Source organism: Anomaloglossus baeobatrachus, chromosome 5 (genome assembly GCF_048569485.1).
Source record: "Anomaloglossus baeobatrachus isolate aAnoBae1 chromosome 5, aAnoBae1.hap1, whole genome shotgun sequence".
Classification (NCBI taxonomy): Eukaryota; Metazoa; Chordata; class Amphibia; order Anura; family Aromobatidae; genus Anomaloglossus; species Anomaloglossus baeobatrachus.
In genome coordinates this window covers 534,421,788-534,436,218 of record NC_134357.1, presented here as the reverse complement: position 1 = coordinate 534,436,218, position 14,431 = coordinate 534,421,788, and the positions used below count along the sequence as shown (strand labels likewise).

At 41.1% G+C, this 14,431-nt stretch overlaps 1 protein-coding gene across 1 annotated transcript in view; it reads right to left on the bottom strand.

Annotated features, from left to right (window-relative positions):
- LOC142312156 (uncharacterized) overlaps positions 1–14,431 on the bottom strand; it is a 186,704-nt gene that overhangs the window by 114,588 nt on the left and 57,685 nt on the right. The window contains 1 exon segment of the mRNA XM_075351058.1: positions 1,731–2,869. Within this exon segment, the coding sequence (XP_075207173.1) occupies positions 1,731–2,869 (1,139 nt within the window).

Sequence of the window (14,431 nt, the reverse complement as noted above, 5' to 3'; positions counted from 1 at the left end):
AACCTTCTCCTCAGCAACCATACTGTGTATTTTCTCCTTTACACTGCTATTCACAGTAAGAGGTAAAGTGCCTTCCAAAGTCAGTCCCCAGCTTCCCCTTCACCTCCGTCTCCCCGCAGACACTGCAATTGACATCCAGCCATCGCAACGCTTCTTTAGGATCCGAAAAAAAGTATACTTTTTCTCCCGCCACCACTCTCAGCTTCGCCGGGTACATCATGGAGTATACCAGATTTAGTTGTCTCAGCCTTCTCTTGATGTCAATAAACTTGGCCCTTTGTTTTTGCTCTTCAATGGAGTAATCTGGGACGATGGATATTTTGGAGCCATTGATGGTCAGATCAGTGTGTCCTCTGGCTTACTTCAGAATATTATCTCTGTTTATATAGTGCAATATTTTGGCCAAGACAGGTCGGGTGGGCACCCTATGCGCTCTTTCCACTGCATATAGCGGGGTGAGATGCTCAGATCCGATTTTACCTTTTAGCCACTGTTCAAAGAATTCAGTTGGGGATGCACCTTCCACTTTCTCTGGGACACCAATTAATCTCAGGTTGTTATGCCTTGATCTATATTCCAGGTCGTCTGTTTTCGCCAGGAGTGCTGCTATTTGTTGTGCTGCATGCTACCCATTTCTGTCAGACCCTGCCACGCGGTCCTCCATGACACTGACTCTCTGCTCCACTTCTCCTGTTCTTTCTTTGACTTCATGTAACTTATGCCGCATGGACGCCATGTCTTCTCTAAGGCTCCGTAGCTGCTGGGTCACCTCCATTATAGATGATCTGCGCTACATTACTGCTGTTAATACATCTCTTAATGTGGGTTCTTCAGGAATGCTCTGTGCACCCATCAGCTTCTGTCAGCGCTGCTTGAGTTCCAGGCTGTATCACTTCTGGGCAGACAGCAGCTGCAGCATCTCGCTCACTGCATTCCCCCCTCCCTTCTTCTTCACTGAGCTCCATGCTGTTTTTGTCGCTCATATGCACATCCATCTCTCCTTTCTCTGTCCCTCCATGTCTGCCACCGTTCCCCTGCCTTGCGTAACACTCCAACCTGGCTGCAGTCTGCCTCCGAATCTCCTCAATCTGTACACTGCTCGTAGTCTTCTGCTCCATGCTGCCCACAGTGCCATTTTGGATTTGCCGTTCTGGCTCTCCTGCTTGTTTCTTCGGTCCCCTCTTTGTCATTTCAGCGGCAATCAGCGGTCCACACGCGTCAGGGGGTCTTCCAGCTGCCCCCCTTTTTTTCTTTTTTTTACTCTTTCCGGATCTCTCTCCTATGGATTTGCTAGATACTTAGCAGGAGCTGCAGAAATTGTGTCTCCTCACATGCCTTGCTAGGCCATGCCCTCCGTAAAACATACACTTTAAAAAATGGCGCCCCGGCCGGCGGCTGCCACCTATAATTCAATAAATTGAGGAAAGAAAAAATTGTCCTCTGTAACCAAATTATTATAGGAATATCCATAATAAAAATTATTCCACAAGATAAATATACAGGTATTTAGCAAAAATATAAATATATAAATAAATCGTCCCGCTGAAATTATAAGCAGCATAAATTCATATAAGAAATTGATGAATAGTCACATTCAGGGGTAATATATGGTTTTCAGAAAAAGTTTTTTTTAGTCTCCTTTTAAATATTTGCGCTCCACATGAGCTATGATCTCTTCAGTGTGTGTAAATCTACCTACACTCCCAGTATGTTTGCCCGATGCAGGTTACCTGATCAACATGAAAATGGCTTTTCCCCTGTGTGACTTCTCTGGTGAGCTACAAGATTTGCATTCCGTGTAAAACATTTCCTACATTCTGAACATGAAAATAGCTTCTCCCCTGTGTGACTTCTCTGGTGAGCTACAAGATTTGGTTTCTGTGCAAAACATTTCCCACATTCTGAACATAAATATGGCTTCTCCCCTGTGTGAACTCTCCGATGTTTAACAAGGTCTGACTTCCGTGTAAAACATTTACCACATTCTGAACATGAAAATGGTTTCTCCCCTGTGTGAATGCTCTGATGTTTAACAAGGTCAGACTTCCGTGTAAAACATTTCCTACATTCTGAACATGAAAATAGCTTCTCCCCTGTGTGACTTCTCTGGTGAGCTACAAGATTTGCATTCCGTGTAAAACATTTTCCACATTCTGAACATGAAAAAGGCTTCTCCCCTGTATGAATAATTTGATGTGCAATAAGATATACTTTACTTGCAAAACATTTCCCACATGCTGAACATAAATATGGCTTCTCCCCTGTGTGAACTCTCTTATGTTTAACAAGGTCTGGCTTCTGTGTAAAACATTTCCCACATTCTGAACATGAAAATGGTTTCTCCCCTGTGTGACATCTCTGGTGAACTACAAGAGCTGCATTCCGTGTAAAACATTTTCCACATTTGAAACATGAAAAAGGCTTCTCACCTGTATGAGTTCTTTGATGTGAAATAAGATGTGTTTTCCTTGCAAAACAGTGCCCACATTCTGAACATGATAATGTCTTCTCCCCTGTGTGAATTTTCCAATGTTCAACAAGATGTGCTTTAGATAAAAAACATTTCCCACACTCTGAACATGAATATGGCTTCTCTCCTGTATGAATGTTTTGATGTGCAATAAGATATACTTTACTTGCAAAACATTTCCCACATGCTGAACATAAATATGGCTTCTCCCCTGTGTGAACTCTCTGATGTTTAACAAGATCTGACTTCCGTGTAAAACATTTCCCACATTCTGAACATGAATATGGCTTCTCTCCTGTGTGAATTCTTTGATGAGTTACAACGACTGACTTCCGTGTAAAATATTTGCCACATTCTGAGCAGGAAAAGGGCTTCTCCCCTGTATGCATTTTCTGGTGCCTAATAAGATTTGTTGTACTTGCAAAATATTTCCCACATTCTGAACGTGAATATGGCTCATCTTCTGCATACATATTCTCATGTCCAAAAAGCACTGATTTTTGGTTATTTTTGCCACATTCTGAAGAACAAATATTTTTGTCCTCTGTGTGAATTTTTTTATGTGCACCAACGAACATTTTGAGGGGGAAACTTTTTTCATATTCTACACTTGAAAATGGCTTATTTGCTGTATGAGAAGTTTGATTTTTCATGTATCCTTTGAGAGTTCTATCATTCTTAGCAGTCTGTGATAAATCAGAAGATAGGACCTTAAATGAATCAGATCGGTCTTTGCTGTGAAGGGATGAAGGGATATCTGGAGTAATGGCATTCACTTCAGTTATATCTTGTGTGACATCAAGGTCATCGGATTTAAAAACTGAAGATGTCAGCTTTCCATCTGATCTCCATGTACATTTATCTGCCAAAATAAAGATTATTTCTTAATAAAAATACCCTTGAAAATTATACTTTTATTTTTTTAAAATTTCCATAAACATCCACGTTATGAAGCAACATTTAATTATTTACTAAGACAAAACCAGTTCAAGAGCCAAGGATAGACCTCAGAGCAGAGGAGACCATGATGTTCAACCCTTCTTATTCCATCTGCTTTCCAAACAATGGAATAATAAACCACCAAAAAAAAACAAAAAACTTAAATGAGATGAATACAAATTTTAACTCCGCCCCAAGAAAACAAAACCCCACTTTAGTTCAACATTTGTAACTGGAAAAATAGAGGGCTTCCATGTTACTGGTAGCTGAAAGCCTCTAAAAGGCAGTATAGTTTCCATAAACCAATACAGCAAAATCTGGCCTCCCAAAGCCAAATGTCCCCCTCACGTCTCAGCCTTACAGAGTGCTCAAACACTGTTAGTGTCCACATGTTTAGCATTGCTGTAGTGGAAATAAGTTACTTACAAACTTAAGCGGTGCGTGTCTCCAGAAGCACAAGCTGGGCACTATTTAATGGGTGATAAAATGGCATATTTCCCATTTTCACTTTGCAACATGCCCCTTGTGCTAACGTCACGACGCTGACTGGGGAAGGTCCAGCATGGGGGCAAACTCACAACTTAACAGGGTTAACACCACGACAAACAAGGGGTACACCAGGGATACTTTAACAACGGTGAGCCCTAGTGAGAGGGAAGATGGTCACCCCCTTCACTTACCTACCACTGTACCCTTAACTCCTAGCCAGTTGCCAATCTGTCACCGAGCAGAAACCTGAAACCCTGAGTGATCCTACAATAGTCCTGGCTAGGGAGTGGATAGGTAAGGATCACTAGTCCCACCGCTGCACTGAAACCATACACCAGGGAAGGAGACAGACAGGGGGAAAATAAACTGATGCGGTCAGACCCAAGACTGCAGCCACCAAGGCAACTTCAAGAGAGAGTTCAACCAGTTCCTTTCACCTCCAGGCCAACCATCAAAATGAATGAGAATAACTGGCATCCTCTGCTGGTAGCAGGGGGTACATAAAGTGACTGGTCCAAATTGGAAACACCTGAGATCGTAATGAGACTGCTTGCTGACAGGGAATACTGACCTAAACCCTCTCTTCCCCAAAGGAAAAAAAAAGATTTAAATAGCAGTCTCACAAGAAAAAGTGAGAAAAGTGAGACTCAGAACCTGTCACTAAACCAATAGCAGAGAGACGTCAGTGACCGCTAATTTCTAGAACGTTCTTGTGGAGTCAAAATAATCACTACACCTATAGATAAATTCACTGAGGGAAATGGAGTCCATTTGGTGGGTTTTCTTTTGTTCTGGTTCTCTGCCATATTAGGATTCTGCAAATGGTTCTCGCAAACTACAGTATTACCACAAAATTTGGGTTTCAATTGACAAATGGTGGTCTTTCCCTTCTGAGCCCTGCCAAGTGCCCAAATTGTGGGATACTGTCATATTAAGAAGTTGCAAAATAAATGTTATGAAAATAATTTCTTCCCTCTTCATGCGGTGTCTCTGCTGTAACTAATTGGAAAAGTTTTCCACATCGTTTGCACCTTGTAATTATGGTCTTTGTTACATAGTGGTGATAGTCAATGTTGTTTAGTCTAATAAGTTGTAGAGTTCTACCTATGAAATCTGATCAAAGTATTGAAAAACTACATTATCGCTGCTGTTTGTCTATGTATTTCGTTTGGCCTTACATACTTACATATTTTTGATGGAAGTATCTGAAAAATATTATTTGTCCAAAACATATCAAATGCTTTATATTATTGATCTATTTTAATCTGGGTTTTTTTTCCTCTCTAGACACTTTGCTGTCAGAAGGAAACCTTACCTGAAAGCACGCCGTAGTGCGGCATGCAGTTAACTTGCATCGTTATAACGATTAGTTAGTAATGTTAGTGCAGCGCCACCTACCAACCAGGGCAGGTGTTACAGCAGTACAGTCAGACACGGATGTGACACTAACTAAAAAGATGTTTGAAAATTCTGCCGACAAAGTAGCAATGCAGTGAATGCTAATAATCATCTCTTTTCTGTGGTATCAAGCGATTAAATCAGAGCATTTTGGGAACTAACTAATATAGACAAAAACTTACTACAGACAATAATATATCTCCTAAGATGCTCGCACTGCACCCCAACAGTCTTCATTGTGAATGATTTAGTAATGAGTGTTGAAACATCTCTGGGCTATTAGAGTATGTGGCTGGGTAGCTCTAAGCAATCCAAATTAATCACCAAGTTCTAAAGCTGACTGGCCACTGCACTGAAAGCTCGACTACTGGGAGGAAAGGACCTTTATTCCACACAGCAGCTTATGGCTTTCAGTTATAGAGGAGTGTTGGGTTGTCTTCAGTCACTGCTGTCAGCACAGAGCAACAGCTATAAGCACGCCCCAGCACTTTGACTGACAGCCGTCTCTGCACTGAGCCAGCTGTCTCTCAAAATGGGGTGGCGTGCTTAACCCCCTCCTGCCTAAACCTTTTTCTTCAAATTCCGGACCAGGCTAAATTTTTTAATTTTGTCAAATGTCACTTTATGTGGTAATAACTCTGAAATGCTTCAACATATCTCAGTGATTCTAAGATTATTTTTCAGTGACATATTGTACTTCATGTTAGTGGTAAACTAAGGTCAATCTGATGGGTTTATTTAAAAAAAAAAAAATGGAAACATTACAATTTTTGAACTCTTAATTTTTAAGCCCTTAAAACAGATACCTATTAATTATTTTTTGTAATAAGACTAACACTTTCTACACGTCTACTTTACATCAGCTTTATTTGTTTTTAAAATATTCATTTTTCTAGCAAAATTTAAAAACCTATTTTATTAGGGAACACTTTACGTCTGAAGTGACTTTTAGGGGCCTAAATGTAAAAAACAGCCAAAATTAACCCAATTTTAAAAACCGCAGCCTTTAACCCCTTCACGCCGCAGCCAATTTTCCCCTTCATGACCAAGTTATTTTTTTTTCATTCAGATCAATGTCAGTTCATGAGGTTATAACTCAGGAACGCTTCAACGGATCCCGATGATTCTGAGATTTTTTTTTGTGACAAATTGTACTTCATGTTGGCAGTAAATTTAGGACGATATTTTTTTGTGTTTATTTGTTAAAGTAAAAGAAATTTGGCAAACATTTTGAAAATTTAGAATTTTTCAAAAATTTTTATGCCCTTAAACAAGTGAGTTATATCACACAAAATAGTTAATAAATAACATTTCCCACATGTCTACTTTACATCAGCGCAATTTTTAAAAAAATTTGTTTTAGGAAGTTAGAAGAGTTCAAAGTTTATCAGCAATTTTTCATTTTTCCAACAAAATTTACAAAACTATTTTGCTTAGGGAGCACATGACATTTCAAGTGACTTTGATAGACCTAGCTGACAGAAAGCACCCAAAAGTGACACCATTCTAAAAACTGCATCCCTCACACTGCTCAAAACCACGTCCGAGAACTTTATTAACCCTTGAAGTGCTTCATAATAAAAATAAATAGAGCAACGTGGAAAGGAAAAAAATATGAAAATTTTACTTTTTCCAATAAAAATGTTATTTTAGCCCCAAATCTTTCATTTTCACAAGTGTAACAGGAGAAAAGGCGTGTACAATTTGTTGTGCAATTTCTATTTAGTACACAGATAGCCCATATGTGGTGGAAATCTACTGTTTGGGTGCAGGGCAGGACCAGGAAGGGAAGGAGAGCCATTTGTATTGTAGAGCGATAAATGCAGAAGCATTATGAGGAGGGAGAGACAACTAGCCATCTGCTAGCTTGCTTAGCAAAAGTGCAGAGAGAAAACGCTCTGAAAGGATAATGAGGGAAATGTTACAACCCAAAACAGGGGAAATATTGAAAGCATTACATGATTTTTACTCTAGGTTGTACTCATCTACAGTTAATTATTCACAAGTTGAGCTATTGGACTATCTGGGCAGAGTGGGTCTACTGGTTCTGCGGGACCAAGAGGGGGATGCACTGGAGAGCCCAACTTATCTGGAAGAAGTGCAGCAAGCGATGGGGAAGTTGCCTAATGACAAGGCCCTGGGGTCAGATGGCCTGCCAATAGAACTCTATTAGCAGTTTAAGACTATGTGCGCAAGTTGCAGATTTAGCGCAGAAATTTTCTGCATGAAATCTGGCAAAAAAATGCATCAAAAATGCATTTTTTTCAATGAAGTAAATGGGTGGAAGGGTTAAAAAACGCAGGGGAAAAAACAAACTGACATATTGCAGATTATTGGTGACCAAATAACTCAGGTTAGGATTAAGTGGGAGGAGGATATGGGTAGTATTTCTACAGAGGAATAGGAAGCGGTGCTGGAGTCTCCAGGGTTCAATAAACACGACGCAAAGAAGGTCTCAACTGTTCTTAATTCATAGAGTCTACACCATGTTCCAAATTATTATGCAAATTTGATTTAAGTGTCAAAGCGATTAATTTATTTATTTTTTTCAATGAAACTCATTGATGGTATTGTGTCTCAGGTTTCTTTGGATCACTGAAATCAATCTCAGATACCTGTGATAATTAGTTTGCCAGGTGAGCCCAATAAAAGGAAAACTGGATGTTCCACAATATTAAGCAGGCCACAATTTTCAAGTAACATGGGAAAGAAAAAGGATCTCTCTGCTGCCGAAAAGCATCAAATAGTGCAATGCCTTGGACAAGGGATGAAAACATTAGATATTTCATGAAAACTTAAGCGTGATCATCGTACTGTTAAGAGATTTGTTGCTGACTCAGAGCACATACGTGTTCGTGCTGATAAAGGCAGAATGAGGAAGGTTTCTGCCAGGCAAGTTCATCGGATTAAGAGAGCAGTTGCTAAAAAGCCATTACAAATCAGCAAACAGATATTTGAAAGTGCTGGTGCCTCTGGAGTCCCTCGAACCTCAAAGTGTAGGATCCTTCAAAGGCTTGCTGTGGTGCATAAACCTACTATTTGGCCACCCCTAACCAGTACTCACAAGCACAAACGGGTGCAGTGGGGCCAGACATACATGAAGACTAATTTTCAAACAGTCTTGTTGACTGATGAGTGTCGAGCAACCCTGGATGGTCCAGATGGATGGAGTAGTGGATGGTTGCTGGATGGCCACCATGTCACAACAACGCTGCAACGTCAGCAAGGAGGTGGAGGAGTCATACTTTGGGCCGGAATCATGGGGAGACATCTGGTAGGCCCCTTTAGGGTTCCTGAAGGTGTGAAAATGACCTCCGCAAAGTACAGTGCCTTGCGAAAGTATTCGGCTCCCTTGTATTTTTTCAACCTTTTCCCACATTTCAATCTTCAAACATAAAGATAAAAAACTTGAATTTTATGGTGAAGTATCAACAACAAGTGGGACACAATTGTGAAGTTGAACAATATTTATTGCTTATTTTAAACTTTTGTAAAAAATAAATAACTGAAAAGTGGGGCATGCTATATTATTCGGCCTCTTTACTTTCAGTGCAGCAAACTCAATCCAGAAGTTCATTGAGGATCTCTGAATGATCCAATGTTGTCCTAAATGACTGATGATGATAAATATAAGCCACGTGTGTGTAATCAAGTTTCCGTATAAATTCACCTGCTCTGTGATAGTCTCAGTGTTCTGTTTAAAGCACAGAGAACATCATGAAGACCAAGGAACACAACAGGCAGGTCCGTGATACTGTTGTGGAGAAGTTTAAAGCAGGATTTGGTTGCAAAAAGATTTTCAAAACTTTAAACATCCCAAGAAGCACTGTGCAAGCGATGATATTGAAATGGAAGGAGTATCATACTACTGCAAATCTACCAGGACCCTGCCGTCCCTCAAAAATTTCATTTCAAACAAGGAGAAGACTGATCAGAGATGCAGCCAAGAGGCCCATGATCACTCTGGATGAACTGTAGAGATCTACAGCTGAGGTGGGAGAGTCTGTCCATAGGACAACAATCAGTCGTACACTGCACAGATCTGGCATTATGTAGGAGTGACAAGAAGAAAGCCATTTCTCAAAGATATCCATAAAAAGTGTTGTTTAAAGTTTGCCACAAGCCACCTGGGAGACACATCAAACATGTGGAAGAAGGTGCTCTGGTCAGACGAAACCAAAATCGAACTTTTTGGGCACAATGCCAAACGATACGTTTGGCGTAAAAGCAACACAGCTCATCACCTTGAACACATCATCCCCACTGTCAAACATGGTGGTGGCAGCATCATGGTTTTTGCCTGCTTTGCTTCAGCAGGGACAGGGAAGATGGTTAAAATTGATGGGAAGATGGATGGAGCCAAATACAGGACCATTCCTGAAGAAAACCTGTTGGAGTCTGCAAAAGACCTAAGACTGACACAGAGATTTGTCTTCCAAGAAGACAATGATCTCAAACATAAAGCAAAATCTACAATGGAATGGTTCACAAATAAACGTATCCAGGTGTTAGAATGGCCAAGTTAAAGTCCAGACCTGAATCCAATCGAGCATCCGTGGAAAGAGATAAAAACTGCTGTTCACTAACGCTCTCCATCCAACCTCACTCAGCTCCAGCTCTTTGCAAAGGAAGAATGGGCAAGAATTTCAGTCTCTCGATGTGCAAAACCGAAAGACACATATCCCAAGCGACGTGCAGCTGTAATCGCAGCAAAAGGTGGCGCTACAAAGTATTAACGTAAAGAGGCCGAATAATATTGCACGCCCCACTTTTCAGTTTTTTATTTTTTACAAAAATTTAAAACAAGCAATACATTTCGTTCATCTTCACAATTGTGTCCCACTTGTTGTTGATTCTTCACCATAAAATTAAAAATTTTTATCTTTATGTTTGAAGCCTGAAATGTGGGAAAAGGTTGAAAACTTCAAGGGGGCCGAATATTTTCGCAAGGCACTGTATATAGAGTTTCTGACTGACAGCTTTCTTCCATGGTACAAAAAACAGAAACGTGCCTTCAGAAGCAAAATCATCTTCATGCATGACAATGCACCATCTCATGCTGCAAAGAATACCTCTGTGTCATTGGCTGCTATGGGCATAAAAGGAGATAAACTCATGGTGTGGCCACCATCTTCCCCTGACCTCAACCCTATAAAGAACCTTTGGAGTATCATCAAGCAAATGATCTATGAGGGTGGGAGGCAGTGCAAATCAAAACTGCAGCTTTGGGAAGCTATTCTGACATAATGCAAAGAAATTCAAGCAGAAACTCTCTAAAAACTCACAAGATCAATGGATGCAAGAATTGTGAAGGTGATATCAAAGAAGGGTTTCTATGTTAACATGTAACTTGGCCTGTTAGGATGTTTTGGATTTAAATAGCTTTTTATTTCAGTGAATGTGACCTCCTAATGCTGCAAATTCCACAAATGAGCATTTCCAGTTCTTTAAAACGTAAAATGTTTAGAAACTCTACTGTGCCTAATAATTTGGAAAAGTGCTTTTTGAGTTTTTTTTAATTTTGAAGATTACACTTATCATTGGGAGGTTTCTTCAATAAAATTCGATGTATATTCTAATGGGTGATGACTTTTATTAGACCGACTGTCAATAGCACCGACCATTTTGGAAAATCAGAGAAAAATATCATTTGCATAATAATTTGGAACAAGGTGTATAGAACCCCAAAGGTACTGTATAGAATGGACCTTATGGCAGATGACTGTTGTCTGCTTTGCGGGGGAGAACATGTGGACCTGATGCATATGTTGTGGACTTGCTGGAGACTGATGAAGTTGTGGGGTAGGGGTCAGCAGATTAATAGCGGGTGTGCTTAAAATACAAACTACGCTTAGTGCACAAACCTGTGTGTTAAATTTAACAGGGGAGGTGGTTGGTTCAACCAGGTACGGCTAGCCATTGCTAAAATATTCTACCACACTAGAAAATCCATAGCCCCACAATGGCTATCAGACCTCCTTGTGTAGAAGAAGTGGTCCAAGCTCTCAACTCTACTATTTTAATGGAAAAACAGATTTATATCAAGAGGGGGGGGGAAGACTGGTAAATTTGGTAAAATGTGGGGAGTACGGATTAGAAACATCCGGAATGGAATTTGGGGAAGGTTTTAAATAGAAAAGAAAAAATATTTATATTCGCTTCCTATATTTCAGCTTCTACTGTTTATATTTGAGTATAAAAGAAAAAATAAAAATTGAAGAAAGAAAAAAAAAAAAAATCACACTCGGCTCTTAAGCGGGCTTTACATGATACGATATATATCTAACGAGATGTCGGCGGGGTCACGTCGTAAGTGACGTACATCCGGCATCGTTCGTTATATAGCGTGTGACAGCTATGAACGAGCAGAAATACTCACCTTCTCGTTCATCGATGACACGTCGCTCATTTTCTAAAAATCGCACGTCCTGTTGTTCATCGTACCCGGGGCAGCACACATCGCTCCGTGTGACACCCCTGGAACGATGAACTGCAGCTTGCCTGCGGCCGCCGGCAATAATAAAGGAAGGAGGTGGGCGGGATGTTTACGTCCTGCTCATCTCCACCCCTCCGCTTCTATTGGTCGGCCGCTGTGTGACGTCGCTGTGACGCCAAACGTCCCTCCCCCTTCAGGAAGAGGATGTTCGCCGCCCACAGTGAGGTAGTTTGGAAGGTAAGTACGTGTGACGGGGGGTTACAGCATTGTGCTACACGGGCAAGAAATTGCCCGTGCCGCACAAACAATGGGGGCGGGTGCGATCGCAAATGCGATCGCACGATTAATTGTAACGTGTGAAGCAGGCTTTACTGCACATGGAATGGCGATTTGTCTTAAAAAGCGAGGCGCACCATACGGATTATATCTTTCTTCCTATGATTTGATTTTCTACGTTGTCAGCACATTTTAAATATGCCACTGTTTGTCTTTACAGTTCTATGATCTGGGCAGGTAAAGTACAGAATCTTCTAATTCTAGGGTGTAACTTGGATCAATTGGGGTCTAGCAAAACTAGTCTCAGTAATGCCCAAAGTAATGGGGACAGTTTTGGGTGGAAGAGCATGTATTCATTTAGGAGAAGATTTCTTCATTGGAATATGGCTGGACTACACCGCAGATAAAGCAGCCACAGCCGGTGACTAAAAGAATCTGTGACTTCTCTGGATTTACTGGTCACTACTCACCTGGGTAGTCATATGTAGGAATCTCCTCTTTACACCGCTCATCTGCCCTCACATATGTCTCTGTAGTATTAATATGGGTCAGATCTTCACCCTGAAAGATATATTGTAAAAGTCAGAGACAGATGGAGAAGTCACATCTATGATCAGCTCTAATCCTGACATCTCCACTGCTCTCATTACACAAGTATAAACATATAATACTGGAGGATAAAACAAGACTGAGCACAAGAGCTTCACAGCCGTCTACACATCATAGGGAGATTTCATGACACCTTCTCTCCATCTACCTGATGATCCTGAGTAATATTGGGATCTTCTTGTTTACAGTCCTGTGGAAGAAGAGGACGGGGACATCTCTCTGGTGTTGTCCTCTCACTGGATAGAACTAAAAGAAACACATACAGGGACTGAATTCATTCTTTACATACAGATAATTATAGGCTGGGAGTATTTAGTCCTGTCTGTTACCTGGTGGTGTGAGGGGCTGGGGAATGTGCATCATGACGTCCTTGTACAGATCTTTGTGTCCTTCTAAATACTCCCACTCCTCAATGGAGAAATAGACGGTGACATCCTGACACCTTATAGGAACCTGACACATACAATGATACAGTCATCCCCCGATCCCTTCATAGCGTTTACTGTATAATGTCCCAGCATTCCCAGCAGTGTCACCTCTCCAGTCAGCAGCTCAATCATTTTGTAGGCGAGATCTAGGATCTTCTGGTCATCGATGTCCTCATGTATCAGGGGGTGAGATGGAGGCCCTATGATTGGGCTCAGGAGTCTTCTCCATCCCTCAGACAGAGGGTCCTGACAGCGATCACTAGAGGTCTTCTTCACTACTGTGTAATCCTGGTTATGGAGAGACACAGTAATAAATCTCACTACAGACATTTCCAGAGTCCTCACCTCTCCAGTTCTGTCCATCTGTTATTCCCATAGCTAAGAATGATGTAATGTGACGTTAACAGACTCTCTCACCTCTCCAGTAAGCCGGAAGAGGATCTCTAGGGTGAGGTGCAATATCCTCTCCGCCAACTTGTCCCTGTCCGTTTCCATCCTGGTCAATCAGGAAAATTCTCATATAGAAAATCTCCACTGAGAGGATCCGATATTGTAGGGACCTGAATGGGGAGAAGATGACGATGTAACATCATAAAGAATCTTGTTTAATAAGACAATTACTGTAGATTCAAAGGGGAAACATATGAGGAGATATAATGTGTAGATGTTATTTTCTCGGATTCTATAAACTGGAATTTTATAAACACCGGCTACTCGCTCCACTCTGCACTCAGATGTGATAGTAAAGGAAACTCCGCTTCACACTCATCCACTCAACTGCTGCAATGAATCTAGTGTCCCCCCACAGACAGTTTACACATAAAAACAAAGAAACAAACAAACTTTTAACCCCATTATGGCAGCCTTACTTTGGAAATAAAGGTGGCAAGAAAGGGTATTTATTTTGATTTGCCGTTAATAAAGGCAGCAAGAAAAAAAGTGAATAGCGCTGCCCAGCTTCAGAAAATCTCCAGGGTTTCAGATATTGGGGGTAGCTGAGACCCTGGAGATTATGATTCCAGCCATTTTTTCCGGTTCCCGGTCACGTGATCACCGTTTTAAACCATATAAAGATGGTCATATTTTTTGTGTTTATTTTTTTATTACTGACAGTAATGTCGGGTATCTGATATACGCCGTTACATTACTAACCATTGGGATTGATGCCAGGTGACATTAAAACTGGTATCAACCCCATATATTACCCTGTTTGTCACTGCACCAGGGCAACGGGATGAGCCAGGGCAAAGCGCCAGGGCTGGTGCATCTAATGGTTGCGTCACTTCTGGGCCGGCTGCGGCCTGCTATTTTTAGGCTGGGAAGGGCCAAATAACCATGGCTCTTCCCACCCAGAGAATACCAGACCACTGCTGTCCGCTTTACTAC